This window comes from Drosophila pseudoobscura, chromosome X (genome assembly GCF_009870125.1).
Source record: "Drosophila pseudoobscura strain MV-25-SWS-2005 chromosome X, UCI_Dpse_MV25, whole genome shotgun sequence".
Lineage (NCBI taxonomy): Eukaryota > Metazoa > Arthropoda > Insecta > Diptera > Drosophilidae > Drosophila > Drosophila pseudoobscura.
In genome coordinates, this window is record NC_046683.1 from 60419796 (window position 1) to 60439034 (window position 19239).

Sequence of the window (19239 nt, forward strand, 5' to 3'; positions counted from 1 at the left end):
GCTCTAGCTCTTATAGTCTTTGAGCATTAGGCGCTGAAGGGGACGGACAGACGGACAGACGGACAGACGGACGGACGGACAGACGGACAGACGGACAGACAGACATGGCTCAATCGACTCGGCTATTGATGCTGATCAAGAATATATATACTTTATGGGGTCGGAAACGATTCCTTCTGGACGTTACACACATCCACTTTTACCACAAATCTAATATACCCCAATACTCATTTTGAGTATCGGGTATAAAAATTCAGAAAGGGAAACCCAACTTTGGGGTATAACGAATCCAGGCATGCCCTTTGAATCGATGAAAGAACTTTATGAAAAACTGAGAAATATTTCTAAAGGGTTTTAGGGATTGTCATAGAATGGAAATCATAGAAGATAGCAATATGTACAGCTTTGTAATCTGCATAACTGAACCATAAATTCCCTTCTTCTGTCCTTCAGTGGCACTCAAAAAGAGTATCCCTGAACGGCGTGGAGGCAATCCTCAACAATTTTGAAGATTCGTGTAGGCAAAAGCTGCTGGCTGGCTGGCTCTTGGGCTGTTTGGCTGTTGCACAGATGCAGATGCCACGACATTATTTTTGCCACTTGGCCGATGGGAGCCGACAACAGCAGGCAGGCAGGCAGGCAGCAGGAGAGGCAGGCAGGCGGGCGGGCAGCATCGACCACGACGATGACTTGGTTCGCATCTTTGTCGCTCATGCTTTATTTAAGGTTTCATGTATAAATATTTTTATTTATTGTGCAACACATTCGCACACGTTGCCACAGAAAGAGAGAGAGAGAGGATGCACGACTGCAACTGCAACAGAGACCGACCGACCTCTGGGAGAGGCTCAGACGGCCACGGCAACGGCAACAATAATGATGATGATGTGTAAACTCGCGGTGGGACGCTTAATTTCTACCTTGGCCCCGGCTTTTGGCCATCGACTCGCCTTTGGGTAGGGCGCAAATATATATAACTACAGATATATACACACATTTATATTTGTATCTGTATCTTCCACTGCATTTATTTATGGCAGATAGTTCTCGATCTCGATGGTCTCTCTGGTTCTGGCTCTGGCTCTGGCTGAGGCCTGTTGCCAAGTGCAGCCGCCACTGGGACCTGGGGGCTAGTTTATGGGAAATGGGTTGCGGCAGGGGCAGGCTCTCCCCAATGATGGGGCAGTGGGAACTCCGGCAACGATACAAATATGAAGTGGATCATAAAAAGTGAGTGTGTGGGAAAGTGTTTCTGGGGTTCTCGATTGGCGATTGGCGAATGGCGAATGGCAAATGGAGGAAACAACGATAGGAAATGGAAATTGAATTCTGATGCTTAAATTATGCTAGAAATAGTGGATCGATCTAATAAGCGGAAAATCATGTAATGATCGAATTCTGGCATCACCACCATCCTATCCCCCCCCCCCCCCCCCCCCCCCCCCCCATTCTCATCTCCATCTCCATCATCATCATAGACATAGACATGGACATGGACATGGACACGGATATGGACTGGTGCTATCATCAAGAGCTCAGAACAAAGGCAACAACAAAATCGATTTCATTCATACGCAATTGCGTTGAAATCTGTCAATGACACGTTCTGCACAGCCAGCACCGAGCACCCGGCACCCGGCATCGCCCAGAGACCCCAGAGGAGTCCCAGCTCCAATCCGTATACCACTGTCAGTACCAGTACGCGTATCAGGGGTTGGGGCCGGGGACCGGGGACGGGGCCCCCGAAATCCCTTCGAACTACTCTTCCAGCACCTGTGCAGGCACAGAGTCGGTCGTGTCCTAGGCAGTGGTGTGGCCCAAACAGGGGGTTGGGGGGTGGTGAGTGGGGAGGCAGCCCACGGCCATTGACAAGTAGCTGTCAAGCAGAGGAAGGAAAGCGAAGGCAGGTCGCTGGTGGAAAAGAGAGAAAAGGAGACCGAGGAGCGAGAGAAGAACAACTGTCAGAGAGAGAAGCAGAACGAGGCATCATCAGGACCACTTTTTGACACAAGTAACTTTGGCTGGAAACCCTTGCCCCACGGCCATCGGGGACCCGGGACCCGGGCTGTGAGAGGGTGTACCCGTACCACATCACAATGTGCCAAATCAAGCACAAAAATACAATATCCTGCAATGAAATACAATTACAGGGTGCACGTGCACACACACACACAAACACACACACCTAATTGGTAAAAGCCAGTACGGAATATCAGTTTTCTTGCAGTGTAGAGGGTATGGGGGGCTTGGATGGGGATACATTGATTGTTACATGATGAAGTGCTATCGATGTCTGTTTCGTTTGACTGATTTCCAGATTCGATGGAAAAACGAGTGACGACGCCCTCGACGGGCACTTGTTTCACTCTCTGTCTGTCTGTCTGTGTGTGTGCCAGTGTATGTGTGTGTGTGTGTTTGGAATTTAAGGCCATGGCCAAGACACTGAACTGCAAGTGCCGCCCAGGTCTTTAAAAGTGTTGTAAGAAAACCCAAGAGACGAGGCATTCAAATGGGCCTCCGCTGCCTGCTCGATGACTTCACACATTCCTCAAAGCCAGAAAGAGAGAGAGCCATAACAAGAACTTCCTTGAAGCGGCAGCAGCAGCCACAACCAGGCCCCCACCCTTCCTCCTTGCCCAGGGGAGTGGTGTCTAAGCCCATGTGAAGAACTTAAACGTCGAACCAGTTTTTGGTGAATGAAAATCAACAAACCAAAAAGTTGCACAAACCCCAAAAGCAGTAAAGAACCAGAAAGAAAGGCCTCACTGTTCGAATGATCGAAGAGTGGGATACGCTGGAATAACCATTATGCGGTATACCCAACATATCGCTGGAAATGGTATAATATGTAACAATAAAATAATAATAAATCTTCGTGCTGTGCGAGTGCCATTATCATCATGCCCGCCCTCTGGAAGGGGTATCAAATGAAGTACAGCAGCAGCAGGCAGAAGCTTGGCGGAGAACCGGGCAGAGGGGAGAGCGCGGGGAGAGAGCGCAGCTAAAATATAATAAAAAGAAATTAAAATAAAATTCAAAAATGTGCAAAACGAAGGCTTACACTCTGATAGAGTCCGCTGAGTGGGAAACGAGGCGGCGGGAGAGCGAGCGAGAGAGTAGTGGGAAACGAGAACGAGAAATGCTGCATGCCAGGCCACAGTCGGCGGCGACAGAGGCAGTGGCAGAGGCAGAGGCAGAGTCAGGGACTGCAGCAGAAGAATCTCCATGGAACCTGTTGGACCAGTCACACACACACACACACACAGACTCTCGCGCACACACACACACTGTGTGAGGGGGAGAGAGGAAATGCCACCAACGTGTTTGTGCCTGTCCAGAGGCCCAGGATAAAAGGCAAGAGCCGGGCTGTGCTCCCTCTCTCTTGCTCTTTTTCGCTCCCGCTCTGGCTTTAAGGATTTCAAGTGTAAAACGCTGTCGCTTGTGGAATGTGCTCAAACACACACAAACACACAGACAAACACAAACATTTGGCCATATTTTTGCTTGCACTAAATCAAGCGTTTAAACGAAATTTGAGTTGGCCCCAAAAATAAGAAGAAAAAAACAAAACACAAAACAGGACCAGGCTTGGGATTGCACTCATAAAAGATCGGGAGAGGGGAAAGGAAAAAAACTTTATCGTATCCCCTCTTTGTCTCTCTTTACCACTCTTATAATTTATAGATGCCGTTTGCCTAAATTCGTTTAATTTCATCTTCCACACACACACACCCGCTCAGAGAGTGAGTGTCTTACCTGTGGATCCAAAGAGAGACAAAGACAAAGCTACTAAAAGGGTCTTCGTTTCGGTTTTGATACCCTTTAAGGGGGGGAATATGATGATTTTAAAAATATTTATGCAAAATACCTAGTGTTTCTGAAGAGTTTCGAGGAGAGTACAAAACATCAAAGGATCAATCCCTATGGAAGGGTATCCAACACTTCGACCACCGAGGCTATACAAATTCTTTTGATTTTGTTTTTTTCTCCTCTCATCGAACACCAGTGCCGATCGTTCCTGCCTTATAATTTATAACTTTATCTAAACGATGTGGTGTGGTGTTTAATTTTCGACTTTACCTTTTTCCTTTGCTCTTGTTTTTCGTTTCGGTTTTGGTGGAACTGTTGTTTCCGCCTCGCATGACTCACATTTTTTGTTGCTGTTTTTGGGGGGTCCTCTCCTCTTTGCTCTTCACTACTGTTTCCAATTTGAATAGGATTCCATTCCATTGGCAGAGTGATCCGATCCAGTTCGTGATGAACATATCAGCAGAGGTATAGAAAAGAAACAGAGACGAGGCGGGAGGAGGGGAGGGGAGGGGAGAGGAGAACAAGGCCAAATGAGGGCGGGCGTTTGCCGCTCAGCTGGAAGTCTGACCACCATGAAGTCCCCTGACCCCTGCCAGCCCCCCTCCCTCCCTGACATGGCTTGTTAATGAAGAAATAGATACCACGACACAGTAGGAGAGACACAGAAAGAGAGAGCGAGAGCGGGTGAGTGAGGAGGCAAAGAGAGGCTCAGGTATTTAACAGCGCCCGCGGGGGCGGTGTTGCCTGGAATGAGTGAAAGTCCCTTTGCAAAATAAAAGAGTCGTGCAGTGCCTATGCCCTGCCGCACTGCAACAAGCCAACACCACGTGTAGTCCCACTCGCTGGCTCTCTCTCTCTCTCTCCAAGTGGAAAGAAAGGTGTGAAATAACAGTTACAGAGAGAAAATGAAAAAGACAGAGAGAGAGAGTGGCTTGGGCGAGTTCATTAAACCGATCTTAAATGGAATGCGAAATAAAATTAGAACCCATTCCAGCCATCAATTAAGAGCAAACATGCAAATTCTTCTACCAGCGGCAACGATGAAAGGGAGACGGAGCGGGAATCGAGCCGGAGCCCATTGGATGGGGCAGTGGTAAGTATTGATTTTCGTCGAATATTTAAATTGCAGCGATCCACATTTTTGTGTTTACAACAGAAGTGGAAGAATATCAATAAATATTTTAAAGAATTCAGATGATTCACCAAAGGAAAGGGGGATGAGAATGGAAATGGAACTGGGCTCACAGTAAAGAGGGAAGTACTTTATGGTCAGGTGTTAAGTTCTCCTCATCATAGCACTGTAAGAACTCTGGCATGTCGATGAGTTGATATTCCATGCAGAAACTGCTGTAACCGTTGAACAGGTCAACTGGAGCAATCCATACATTCCATTCGAGCTAATTTCCTCCACTTTCCATTGCGCCAAGACCCACTGTACGAACATCTGTTTTGCCGGGTCATATTCGGTTTCGGCCGAGAGAGCATTCTGTTAAACGGGACTACTTCGGCTGTGTTAAATTAATGTGAATGTTAAAGTCCATGTCAGCGATTTCGGATGTTAAGCATGCACAAACAACGTGTGAGAGAGTCAGTCAACAGCGAAAGAGCAAAGTTAACAGCGACAGCGAGAGAACACTTGCCTTAACAACATGAGTCCGGACTTTCTAGCAACATATCCGAAGTCAGCCGAAGCTCATATTTTAACGCAAAAAAGGTATGGACAACGAGGAAAAACGGCCCAGCAACATTTCAAGACCCCACGCACCTCACCTCACCGTGTTTGATCAACAATATGCTATGGTTGTTTACAAGCCCCGTCAACAATCATAGTATTTCAAGTGTTGGGGTGCATTTCACCTTGCATGCGTCGTATTTTCGGTGTCGCTTGGCCTGTGTTCCCTACCTCTTCTTGGCTTGCCGGCAACATGATTGCTAGCAACATGTGGACTGAAGGCGGGCGGTTTTCAAAGAACTGCTTGCGCCACGAACGTGAATGAACATGAATGAACATGTTTAAATTTTCCAGCGCTCGGTTCGGTCGTGTTGAGTACCCGTTTGTCTGCGTTGCGTTCCCGCGTACGATTTGACGTAATTTTTTTGAATTTTTGTCGAGGCTATAGGCTGCTGGTTCGCTGTGGTATTTCGATCCGTAGAAATCGCTGGCAGACCGACCCCATATCACGCCGCTTTATAAATAATGCAAGTGCAGTCCGTCGCCCCGAGGGCAGTACGGGAAATCTATTTTCGCCAAATGCAATAAAACACAGGCAAAAACAAAGTTAAAGCAAAAACAAATACAAAAACAAACGCAAATTAATCGCATATCAGTAATTTGTGCTACAAGCAATCGGAGTGCTATATAGATCATTTATATACGGTTATGTCATGGAAAATCATTGAGTGGATTTTGAACATTTCCTAGGGCATATATTGAGAACAGTTAAAACAAAGCCAAAAGCAACAAAAATAACATTGGAAACGCGTGTCATTTTTTTGCAAACTTTTTTTTTTTTGCGATATCAGCGCCGGCAGCAGAGAAACTTGTAAAAAGCCCGCCCGCCCGACAGACCCCCTTTGGTCGTCTCTTCTTTTATTGCCCTCACGCGTTTTTTGTTTTTGTGCGTGCCGTGCTTGTGTGTATGTTAGCCGGCAGTTTGTGAGAGTGTATTAGTGGAGGAAAACAGCTGTTTGTTGCAAACGTTACGCTCTCTCTTCACGTGGCTTTCCCTTGCTGGCTCTCTGTCTCTCTGTCTGTCTGTCTGTCTGTGCCCCCGCCCCCCCCACGCTTGAGTGCCAAGCAGTGCAAAAAGAAAAGAGAAAAGCTCTTCCATCCACACAATAAAACAAAAAAACAGCATCCACAACATCCACATCAATATGGCGGCAGCGATAGCGACGACAGGAGCATCCTCCAGGAGGAACATCTGTGTGACGCAGCTCCTGCTCTTCGCCCTCCTCTGTGGCGGCATTGTGGGCCTCGTCGATGGCAAGCATTTGGGGGACCACCAGCACCAGCATCAGCACAGTGCCGCCACGCACCATCGGCGGCGCCTGCAGCGGGACTCGCGCGCCAAGGATACAGCGCAGCAGCAGTGTGAGGCCGTCAAGGGGTATTTCGAGTCGATCGACATTCATTCGAGTGGAGTCTACAATGAAAAAGGTAAGCCGTGTGCAGAAAGCAATCCAATTAGGGGGAATACGATACACAAGCTCCCAAAACGAGCTCCCCAGAAATTCTGCCAGACACTGCCGCCTGTCTTTGCCAATCGTAAATTCTCCAATCACGTAAAGGCACTTGTCAGCCAAAAGTTTTGGCGTCCAGCAACTGCAATTACTCTTGTGTCTCTCATCTTGGATAAGCCCTGGCAGCCCCTGCCAGTCGCAGTCCCAGAGGGGAGGCAAGCCATGAGATGAGGCATATGCAAATCCATTGAACCCGACTGTCAAGTGGGGGTCGAAACTATACAACGAGTGGCCCCAGCAGCAGAGCAGCGCAGCGCAGGGCAGCGCAGGGCAGCGCCATTTGGCAATTAGAAGAGCATTGAGCAACGCCTCGGACAAAGTTTTTGGTGGCACCATCTCAGGTTCATTACATCGCGCAGATACACATGCAGATACAGATACAAAGATACTGCTCTTTGGAGGGTGGCGGCGTCATTTGTTATTCTGATTTGCCTCAAGAGGCGGGGTGCCAACGTGGTATCAAGTGGCACGCATCTAAAAAACAAAAAAGAAAAAAAATCTGTGTGAAGGCTGTGCCGTATATTTATAAGCAAAGATATATCGGCGGAGATATGTACATCCATAAGATGCAGAGATACCCGGTCGATGGCACAATTTTGTGTTTATGCAAAGTCAGAAATAAAACCCAAAACCACGAAAAAAAACCAAACAAAACGAACCAAAAAAGATAAGATCTGAAACGACCGAAAAATAAAGGAGAGCAAAAAATGTATAAACATCAGAGTATCGGAGTATCAGAGTAGCCGAGTATCTCGCATCTGTATCTGTATCCGAGGAATGCCAAAGCAGAGATACTCTGTGGCGCTGTGTGGCGTGTAATTGAGTGAAAAATAATTATTATTGATTAACCGACCTTGACTTGGTCTTTACGCACAATTACAACACACGCACACACACACACATGCACCCGTGAGATACAAATGTATCTGTGGAGAACACCAACTAATGTAAAGGGATGGTAGGCGGTAGGGGGGAGGGGGGAAATGATGTTGCAAGTTTTCCCTCGTTTCGTACCTGTATCTGAGGAGAAGAGTTCTTGTTTCCCACACACGCAGGTAGAAGCAGTATCTATGGGATACAGTGCCGCCCGCATGGCTGTGAAAGATACAAGTGGAAGTTGGAAAGAATTTCAATTCGGCTAATGCCTCCGCAGTAGGCTCCGCCGCCGTCAGATACACACGTATCTTCGATCCGCACCTAGAGTACTCGAGTACGTGTATCTTTATGGCTGTATCTGTATCTGTATCTCTTGTGGCTGTTGCTTTCGACATTTATTTACTGTTTACATAGTTTTACTCGTACTTTATTTATGTATCTGTATCTGGGCATCTCCCTGTATCTATTTTCTGTGTGTTTGCGTTACAATTTTTTTTATGTGCTGTTTGTGATGCTAATCTCATGTCGAGTGTCATGCATACGATAAATGCTGCCTGTGTGCCCCCAACTCCGACTCCTGCCCCAACTCCAGGTAGAGCCGGAGCCAGCGGCAGAGGCAGAGGTGCCTCGTCCAAGAGGCATGGAAGGCGCTCCACCATAAAATTCAATTTTAATTTAATTGCGCGCATCCCCCGACTACTAATTGAGTTGTATCTTTGTATCTTTTGGGCTGCAGAATAAACAAAAGACTCGAAATAGAAACCAGAACCAAGCTCCACATTAACATTAACATTAACACGAGACGTTGCTCCGCAACAGGAAGTACTGTAGCGTGTGGCATGTAGTGATGTAGTGTGGCCACAGTATCTTATCATATCTCTGTAGCTATATCTCTGTATATCTATGTATCTCCACCTGTGTGTGCAAGTGTGTGTGCAAGTGTGTGTCGTCTTGTTACTAAATATTTAAGCAACTCGCAACTCGACGTAAAATTAGAGCAAACTATGAGATACCGCCGTATCTGCAGTCGCATACGTGATGTGCGTGTGTGTTTCCGCGGATAGATAAGTGAAAAAGTGCAAATAGAGGAAGGGAAAAGCGATGAAAACCGACTGACAGAGTTTTCCTTTTGCCTGCAGATTTCGAAGCACTTCCTTTGACTATTGCTTCTAGGCGGAAACACACCCCTTGCGAGTATCTATGGGATCCGCCATATGAATGAATGAATGCCAATTAAAAGTTTCAAGCGATGGAAATCCATCAAATAAAAAACGCGCTCAGACTGTAGGATCGTAAACCGAAAAACTTGTTTCTTGTTTCGCTTAAACCACAGTTCAAGATACACTCCATAAGTATCTGTGAGATAATTAAAAAAACAGTTTATAGATACGCGCATTGGCGGCAGTTGCAGTCCAGAGTGTTTTTTTCGGGTCTGGATTTTCATTCGAACTTGCACTCGCGTATCTCCGTATCTCCATTCATCAATTAACTCGAAGTTTAAGTTCTTTTTTTTCAGTTGGAGTTTAATTGCTGGCTTTCCCCCCACCCCCCACCCCTCTCTCTTTCTCTCTGTCCATTTCTCTCACTCTTTCACTGTCTGTGGCGATCAATTAAACTCCCAGACAGACGAAAAACTTAATTGATTTGAGACTCGAGCTTCGAGACTGGACTCGAGACTCGAGACTCGAGAAAAACTAATTACGAATTACGAATGGGTTTTAAGTAGTTTACAAAATGCTGCAGTCGTTGCGTTTTAATAGTTCGAAATGAGGTTTTCCACTTCGTTTTAACTTGGATTCTCTGTCCACCATTTCCCACGCCCAGATCCAGTTGGGTGGCGGAGTTCTGAATGAATAGATAAAGATACTCGCAAGGGTGCGAGTGGTGTTCATTAGTTGGGGATTAAGCGGCTGTGATAGGCCTTACTTGGAATAAAGGATGGCCCAAGCAGTGGTTTAGCCCTGCAAAAGTATCTTAAAAGTGGCCAGTGGAATATGTCGTCTGGAAAGTATCTTTAGCACTAGAATATAGTATCTTTGATGAAGGAACCAAGTCGAATGGAATGTATCCATCCAATCTTTCAATCAGTCATCAAAATGAATGCTAATTAATTGCCAATCGTCTGCATTTGTGCCCAAAAATCAAGCCCAATCTACGCTCTTGCTTTCAATTTATTGAAATGAACTTCAGACGAAATGAACCAAAGACGCACTCTTTCTTTCCGCTCGAAAGACTCCCAAACAGATACTTGCTAACCGTGCTGTTTGCTGTATCTATTGGATTTTATGGCCAAATATCTACCATCCGCATGCCAGATATTACAACATTGCCCCCGAAAAACGGCGAACCGCGAACCCCCCAACCATTTGCCGCATTTTAAGTACGTATTCTTGTTGTTGTTGTGTTTTATATTTGCGCTAATTAGTTTCAATTAAAATTAACGACGCCTACGATCTGCAGAGTGCTTGAACGCCTTGTGCACGCATCGATTTCACACGAAACCAAACCAAAAGATACAAAGATACAACAAAATCTTGCCTTCCTTGCCTCTGTATGGGATTTTTTTTCAGCGCTACTTTCTTAATGTTTGCTTTTTCTTACACTTTTTGACCTCAATTGGTGCGTTCATTGGATCGGTTCGTTCTTTAAATTTCAGTTCAATTTCAGGCCGTCGTCGGAATGATGTCATTCCTACAACGGTTTGAATGTTCCAGCGGATACATCTGTTGGTTGTACAGATACTACGGCTATAGTTGAGGGTTCTACGGTCTACCTTCTACGTTCTACGCTCTTCAAACTCTCATTCATTTCTTAGGTGGTTCGCCTTTCCTCCATTCATTCAGTAGAACAGAAAAGTCATTTCTGGGAAGTGTACGCGCGACCACAAGTGACATTTTTATGATGTCTGAAATGTATCTTAAATTCATTCATGCTTTGAACCTGTTTTGGTTCTTTACTTTTTGTTGTTTTTTGGGATGTACATATGTATCTTGAAGGTTGTTTTGCGTTCGTTTAATTTGAAACAAGATACAAAGATACACAGATACAAAGCCTCGCAATTAAGTGCCAAAGGAAGTTGTCAACTTGTTGGCCTTTTCCGCTCGTTGGACATGGCTATAACGAGCAGCAGCAGCAGCAGGAGGAGGAGGAGGTGGGGGAGGAGGCGCAGGGGCACTCGATAAGAGTTGCACTCCATTCGATAAGACCCGATCGTCTCCGATAAGATATCCACCGAATGGCAGCCCAAGGAAAATTGCTTCAATTAAATGTTTAGCCTTTTGTATCTGTAGGGCCATAAAATGTGTGAAATTTGTATCTGCCGCCAGAAGGCGGGCATGCACAGGTAGATGGCTAGATACATTTGTATCTCATGCCGATGTACCTGCTATTTTTAAACATTTTACAAGTGAATTCATCAAAAAAACAAACAAACAAATGTGCAGACAGACAGCAATTGTATCCGTATCTGTATCTGTATCTAGCGGGGATACGATTTTCCACTCCTTTTTGACCGATTTTCAATGGTCAAAAACACGCTTGTGCGCTGCTTATGCAATGATGTTGCAACAGCAGCAGCAGCAGTGGATGCCACACAGTCAAAGCATAATTTGCCGACGACTTACTTCTCTCTCCGTTCTGTTCTTCTGTTTTGGGTTCTCCATCATCTTCCATCTCTTCATTGTTTGTCCATGTCTCTTTTGTGCCGCGTAATCGTTGTTTTCCAATGAACACACACTCGAAAGATACACAGATACAGATACAGATACACAGGTATGGACTATGGAGTATGGAGTGCTTTTTGAGATACAAACGTCGCCGTGGATTCTTGTTGTTCTTTTTTTTTGATTCATGGATGCCAGAGCTCTTTCGTTTTTCGTTTTTCGCTTTTCGTTTTTCTTTCGGATTTCTGGATTGTTATGTTCACGGAAAAAAGGTAAAGGTTAATGCCTAGTGAAGTGTGCACAGAATGGGGCACAGAATGTGGGGTCGGGGCACAGACACAGATACACAGATACATAGCTAAATAGTTGGGCATTTCCGCTTCGAGTGGCGTTAGTTATGGATCCGAGCGTAATGGGCTTAGACGGGTGATTTTTTTGGGACTATTTTTAGAGCTGGAAAATACACTTTTGATGATGATCTTTAAGCGCAAATATAAATGCATATGAAAAAGTATCTAGAGCAATAAGGTAGCAAAAGAGTTGCCCCACAATTCGTGGAATACTCCGATTCATAGATAAGTAGATCTTGGGGCGCATTTTATGGCCTAAAGGGCACTCGTAAAAAACCAGAAGATGCGCTTCTATCTTTCTACTCGCAAACCCTTTAGATATTGGTTATCTTTGGGTCTCCACTTGTACGGGCGTACGCCAGTATCTTTGCCACTTATCAGCACTGGCACTGGCTAAATATTTATCCAATTACTGAAAGATATAGCTACTCCCGTTGGCCCCCCTTTCGCCCTTCTTGTTGTATTGTGTACCAACAAAAACTTCTCGTATTTACATGTCGCGCAATGGAGGTCGGTGGTCTGGCAGTCGCGGAGCAGAGGCATAAATCAATTATTTGCACCTAAAGCCCATAAATCACTTTATGACGAGCACAAACATTGAAAATGGTCAGAAAGGAGATACAATATACAATATCTGTAGATAGGGATAGAGGTGGTGAGGGTGAGGGTGAGGGTGGGGGCGGTGGAATGAAAAGCCTTCCATCTTGCAGCCAAAAGGCGAGCAAATTGCCTTTTGCTGCTTTTTTTTATCTTTGTTTTTGTTGTTGTTGTTGTGTTCTTTTGAAAGCCCGGCTAATACGAGTATGGCGTTGGCGGGGGTCTTGTCTTGTTATCGTCACAACAACAGCAACAACAATAAATATCTATGGACACACATAGATCCATGTGTGTGAATGATTTCTTTTGTTGTTTTGGAGTTTTCAGCAAAATGGAAAAAAATTACCCAAAAGGCACTTTGATTTTTTCTTTTGCTTAGTATATTTTTTTTTTTTGGAATTAGCCTAAGCTGTTTGCTTTTTTATACCCTTCCAAAAGGGTATATGTAGTGCTTGGGGTTCTCTTAAAATCTATTCCTTTCGGGTCGTGAAGGGGTTAGAATTTCGGGCAGTTTTTTAGTTAAGTTTAGCATCGAATAAACAGAAGAATCGTAGCTTAATCGAGGCTTAAACCCTTCGAAAAGGCAGATACAAATATGGGGAAATGCATAGATGAAAGTGGGCTAAAAAGAGCATCAAATGCCTCGACTCCACCCGTGACCAAAGCTCGTTCCATTCTTGTTATTGTATTTCTGCGCTTGTTGTATTTATTTATTTTGGATTTTTGTATTTTTTTGGGGTGTTATTTGACTTTGACTTCCATTACTTTATGCTCTCTTTCATGCGGTGGGTCCCTCTGTTTGTCCGGTTCTTTATTCGTGTTTCTATTTTTTTTGTTTTTGTTTTTGTTTTTGTTCCCCCGATTTATGCGGTTTATTGACTTTGGGCATTTTGGAGTTTTGCTCAGTTTTTAGTTTTTAGTTGTCTGTGTATTTTTTCTTTTTTTTTTGCACACAAAGCTGAAAACCAAATAAACGGAGAAGTAAATGCAAACAGCAACAAAAAGTGTTAAATGTGCAAAAGGCAAAGAATTTGAGGATTTGGCATCACTCAAAATAATAGTTTGGCTTGAGAGGGTTCCCAGAAAACCCAAAAGGAAATGTAATTCGAACTTTCGGGATAAGCTCTCGATTTGTGTACCGAAATTCTGATGAATCTTGGCAAATAAAAATGTATCGGGTTCCATTTATAATTCTAGGTTTCAAGTTCCACGAGAACTATCTAGGGGAGAGTCGGAGGGTCTATAATTTCTAACACTATACTTAAATGGCCCCAGCTACTTGCCTGCTAATTAACTAATTCCCTGTATCTGTTTGCCTTTCCTCCGTTTGCAGGTGTGTATTCGAAGAAAAGAGAGCCCAATGAGCACAATGGACTGGTATCTATTGTATCTGTACTTAGCATACGTTTGTATTTGCTGTGCACACAGATATCGTGTCGGATATCTGGTGGGTAAGTTCTACATGGGTCCATCGAGACTTGGCTTGGCTTGGCTGTCCGTGAGTCTTTGCGAGGGGTTAACCGTGGAGATCATCAATCATTTAGAAACAAAGGCAAGAAGTGCCACCAAAAAAAAAAAAAAAGGCGAATCTCCCCGCCCCCACGCCACAGAAATATGAATATAAATGTGAGCACATCGGCGGGGGTTTTAACAGTAGGAAAATTTAATAATACAAAAAAAAACTTGCGAACGGGGAGCGACTGCTGTCTGCAACCCGATGCCCTGCCCCCACCACCAGCAGGGGCACCACCACCATCGTGTCAGCAGAACAGCCATTCACTTTTCATTATTATACAAACATATAACTTTCGGTTAAAATTATGCTAATCCGTTGAAATATGATTATGCCAAAAAAGAATACATAGAGGAATGACAACAGCGTGACGGTGGGCGGAGCGGGGCGTGGCCACCACACCACACACCACGCACACACACACATGGGTGTCGGCAGCGGCAGGTGTGCCCCAAAGAAACAAAAAATACGGTGGGGATTTCGGTTTCGGTTTCGGTTTCTGGCTTTCCTTCCACTCGGCACATAATTTGATTGCTAATTTCGTTGACTGGGAAACACTGGCACTGCCACTGCCACTGCCACTCTTCTCTAATTAAATACATGACAGAGTTTTTCATATTAAATCATTTTCCATTTCCACTGGCTAGGGGGTGGGGGGGTTGGCGCGGTGCTTCAAATGAAACTTTTTCAATTAAAGCCAATGGTGGGGTCGACTGCAGGGGGGAATCCTTCCTCTCCGACCTTCAAAGCAAACAAATTTTGGAAAATGAAATTGCAGGCGAAAAAGTAATTTAATTAGGTTTTAAGACAAAAAAAATACATATATATATATAGAAATAGAAATAAACAAACCAAAATACTCAACCCAATATAGTAGAATTGCTGGCTGTCGTTTGCACTGAATGGATACCCTGCTGTTAAAGGGGGCTATCCATATAGCGGAGAGGGAAGAATCTGTGAAAGATTAGATCTAGAAAGAAAAGGCAGCAGAACTGTGGAGCCTACGGAATGACTTTGCAAAGATAAGACGGCCCTAAATCAATTTTTTGTGTAAATATAAGTATATAAAAAAATACAAAAAAAAACCAAAAATATACCAAAAATATACCAAAAATATACCAAAAATATACCAAAAATACCAAACATACCAAAAAAAAACCAAAAAATACCAAAGAAATATCTGCAAATTCCATAAAATTACCATATTGATGCCATTTTCGATAGATTAAAGTGCATATGAAATACCAGGAAATCTAAATAAAATACCACAGAAATACTAGACCAAAAATACTAAACAGAACTTAGTTCAAATGTGACATAGATGTGAACAATTCATGAATGGAAACCAGTTTCAAATTATTTCTGGGTCCTTCATCGGTGGAAAGTCCATAAATCTTTGAATAGGTGAAATCCCATATCCATATCGATGGATGACCCAAAGTACGCCTGAAATTAGAGGGTATGCTCCAGCCGTAATGGCAAACGTACCATCCGAGCCATGCCAAATTGCAATCGTCATACCAGTGCCGACAGACTGCAGTAAGAAGGAGAGAAGGCAACCCTTTCTTTTGGGATGCCACCTCTTCTTTTTGGCCCCCCCTCCCCGCCGCTGTCGTTGTCGTTGGCCACGTTCTTTGTCGCGTGTTTTTGGCTGTGAAAGTTTTATTTCTTTCTGACGCGCGGTGCCAGTCGCCAGAAACAAAAGACTGACCCGGTTCACCTCCACCAGAAGGATGGACGAAGGACTTGGCCTAAAGGCTATGCAAATTGCAGCTGGAAAGGGGGCCGTGGAATCGCTGGATGTTGGCCAAGTGTTTGACTTCCGTCATTTGATGGCTGTTGTTTGGCCTCCAAATGAATTTTCCATCATCACAAATTTCAAGGAACGCGACGACTTTTCCGTCTCTGTGAAAATCTTTTATACTCCCATAACTTGGGAATTGAAAGCGTCTTTTTTTATAGAACATTTCTCTCTCTCTCTCTCGGCCTCTGGTTGGATCTAAATTTCCCACTGAAGGATGTCAACGCGTCATCTGTGGTTCGGGGCCCGCCTTTGCGGTCGTTCCACGGCCCACTTGCTGCGTCCGAGACCGCAACAGGTGATTGTGGCAGCCATGAGCTCCTCGAAGGAATGGAGACCTGATGCCGATATCAAGCACAGCCTGCCAAGTAAAAGTAAGCGAAGATCGAAGAGAACTGCGGCCACGGCGAGTGAAGATCCGGCCAAAGATCAGCCGCCGCCTGGAAGAAAGATCCGCAAGAAGATTCATCGGACGACGCTCGGGCCGCCCACGAGAAACCTCACGAGCTTGCCGAGCTCTGGGTTTTTGGCGCCACTTCCCAGCCATTTTGGTGGACTGATTGCATATTTCTCGAACCATTCGGGAGGAGATGGAGACGTTCCTCCTCCTTCTGATGCTCCACCGACGGGACCAAGAAGAGGGTCCATTGCAAGGGGATTTCCAGTGACTCCGGGCGTACGAGCGGAGGCTCGGCCGCCGAAAGCCCCACGATTTTCCCCCTCTGGACTGCCGTCTGTGCCATCGATTGAGCCGGAAGCACCTCGAGAGGCGCCTGCCACCGAAATATCAGAGGAGTCTCCGCCTAACCCTGAGAGGACTCAACCTGAAGCACCAGCAGAACAGTCTACAGCAGATCCGGAGGCGGGAGATGCCCCCCAGCCTTCCGAAGCCCCATCCAGCCCATCCGGAGATCCTCCTACTACGGAAACCGCCGCAAAGCCATCTGCAGACCCGCCTACATTGAACCTCTACGGGCTGGAAGTGGATATATATCCAGATCTAAGACCTGCCTCGGAGGAGTCGCCGACAGTCGACTCTCCAGGAGGGGAATCCCCGAGAAAAGGAGCTCCAGATACTCCAAAAGCCAAAGGAGAAAACCCAAAACCGCCGCTTTTCTCGGGAGTGAAGCCACCCCCCAAAGGAACACGAACGTACTGTTCACCGCCGAAAAAACCAAAGGGTCCCTTTTCTGCACCCGAACCAACCCCAAAAGGTCCTTTATTCCCGCCCAAGAGAGCTAAAGCTGCGCCAACGGAAAAGCCTGCTTCGAAGGCGAAGGGCGCATGCACTCCTGCACCTGCTGCTCCGAAAAAGGAGGCCAAGGCGGCTCCGCAAACGTGCTCCAAGCCAGCAGCCGCTGGAAGCCCCGAAGAGCCAAAAGGCACTGGAGGTCCGGGAAAGCCACCAGCTGCTGGGGGTCCTGCCAAGCCACCAGCCCCAGGAAGTCCTGGAAAGCCACCAGCCGCAGGAGGTCCTGCAAAGCCACCAGCCGCAGGAGGTCCTGCAAAGCCACCAGCCACCGGAGGTCCTGCAAAACCACCAGCCGCCGGAGGTCCTGCAAAGCCACCAGCCACCGGAGGTCCTGGAAAACCACCAGCCACCGGAGGTCCGGGCAAACCACCAGCCACCGGAGGATCAGGGAAGAACGAAGGCGCCGGCGCCGGCGGCACAAAGGCACCTCCTCCCCCAACGGGAAAGGGCTCGAAGGGGCCACGCCTCATCACGCTGATGCCTGGCGATGGCATTGGCCCGGAGATCTCTATGGCCGTCCTCGAAGTGCTCGATGCGATGAAGGCGCCGCTGATCTTCGAGCCCGTGGACGTGACGCCGGTGATGAATAGCAACGGCCAGACGACGATACCCGACGCGGTGATTGAGAGCATGAACCGCACGAAGGTGGGGCTCAAGGGACCCCTGATGACGCCCGTGGGGACGGGCTTCCGCTCCCTGAACCTGACCCTGAGGCAGCTGTTCAATCTGTACGCGAACATCCGGCCGTGCAAGTCGCTGCCGGGTGTGGAGACGGTGTACGGCGACGTGGATGTGGTGACCATTCGGGAGAACACCGAGGGTGAGTACTCCGGCCTGGAGCACACCCTCGTCAACGGGGTGGTGCAGAGCATCAAGCTGATCACGCGGAGCGCCTCCATGCGGGTCGCCGAGTACTGCTTCAAGTATGCAATCGAGATGAAGCGGAAGCAGATCACGGCCGTGCACGAAATCAACAGCATGCGGATGTCGGACGGACTGTTCATCCGCTGCATGCGGGACACGGCCAAGAAGTACGAGAAGGAAATGACAGCAGCGGGCGTCAAGTACGAGGAGGTGACCCTCAAGACGGTCTGCCTGAAGATTGTCGAGGACCCCAAGCGGTTCGATGTCCTCATCCTGCCGAATCTCTACGGCGACATCATCTCCGACACCTGTGCGGGCCTCATCGGGGGCCTGGGCCTGACGCCGTCCGGCAATATTGGCACCTCTGGGGCAATCTTTGAGTCTGTCCACGGCACGGCACCGGACATTGCCGGCAAGGATCTGGCCAATCCGACGGCCCTTCTGCTGTCGACGGTGATGCTGCTGCACTACGTGGATCTGCCCACGTATGCGGACGCCATCGAGAAGGCGATCGTGAAGACCGTCAAGGACGACAACGTGCGGACCATCGATCTGGGCGGCAATGCCAAGTGCTCGGAGTACACCCAAGCGTTGATTAAGAATCTCAAGTGATCCTGCAGATCCTTCCAGGTTTTAACAAATTTTAATTAAAATTATTGAATGAAACGCAGAGGGCTAGAGGTTTCTTTCGTTAGGGGCAACCACATAATACACAATACACACCATCCAGTGGTCATACGCATCCTGTGACCCCATTGATGCCACATGCCACATGCAAACATCACAGAAGAAGACCGACCAACCGGCGAGAAAGAGGGAGAGAGCAAACGCCAGACCTGAAAATCAGCAGAGAGACCACACATCCACACACAGAGCACTCCCTGTGGCAACTTCAACTAAATTCCCAGCCAGAGCCAGCCAGAGCCAGCCATCCAGTCTAACAGCCAAAACCAGAACCCAGCAAAACCCAACAGAACCCAGCAGAACCAGTGCCAGTGCCAGTGCCCGGCCCAGAGTCAAAGTCAAAGTCAGAAGAGTCCCAGAGTCAGTCAGTCTCTGAGAGCAGAAGGAAGGGCTCTCACCCGTCGCCCCCTGCTGCAAGTTACGTTGCATTTTTACATGCATGCTCAGAGTCCGGTCTCCAGTCCAGAACCGCACCGCACCGCACTCCAAAAACTCAAAACTCGGGGACGATGGAGACGCGGGGACGCTGGGAGTCGAATGCGTTTCAAAGCCATGAACCAACTCCTAAACAAACCAAAAAACAAGTT

General features: G+C 46.8%; 2 protein-coding genes across 2 annotated transcripts in view; both read left to right on the plus strand.

The window, feature by feature from the left end:
* The first annotated feature begins 5768 nt into the window (after nucleotides 1-5768).
* dally (division abnormally delayed protein) overlaps nucleotides 5769-19239 on the plus strand; it is a 72949-nt gene continuing 59478 nt past the window's right edge. The window contains exon 1 of the mRNA XM_001353046.4: nucleotides 5769-6970. Within this exon, the coding sequence (XP_001353082.4) occupies nucleotides 6688-6970 (283 nt within the window). The 5' untranslated portion in view covers nucleotides 5769-6687. The remainder of the gene's footprint in view (nucleotides 6971-19239) is intronic.
* Nucleotides 15927-18640, plus strand: LOC4812701 (nascent polypeptide-associated complex subunit alpha, muscle-specific form). Its single transcript, XM_015188651.2, has one exon. The coding sequence runs from the start codon at nucleotides 16070-16072 to the stop codon at nucleotides 18578-18580; it is 2511 nt and encodes an 836-aa protein (XP_015044137.2). The 5' UTR covers nucleotides 15927-16069; the 3' UTR covers nucleotides 18581-18640.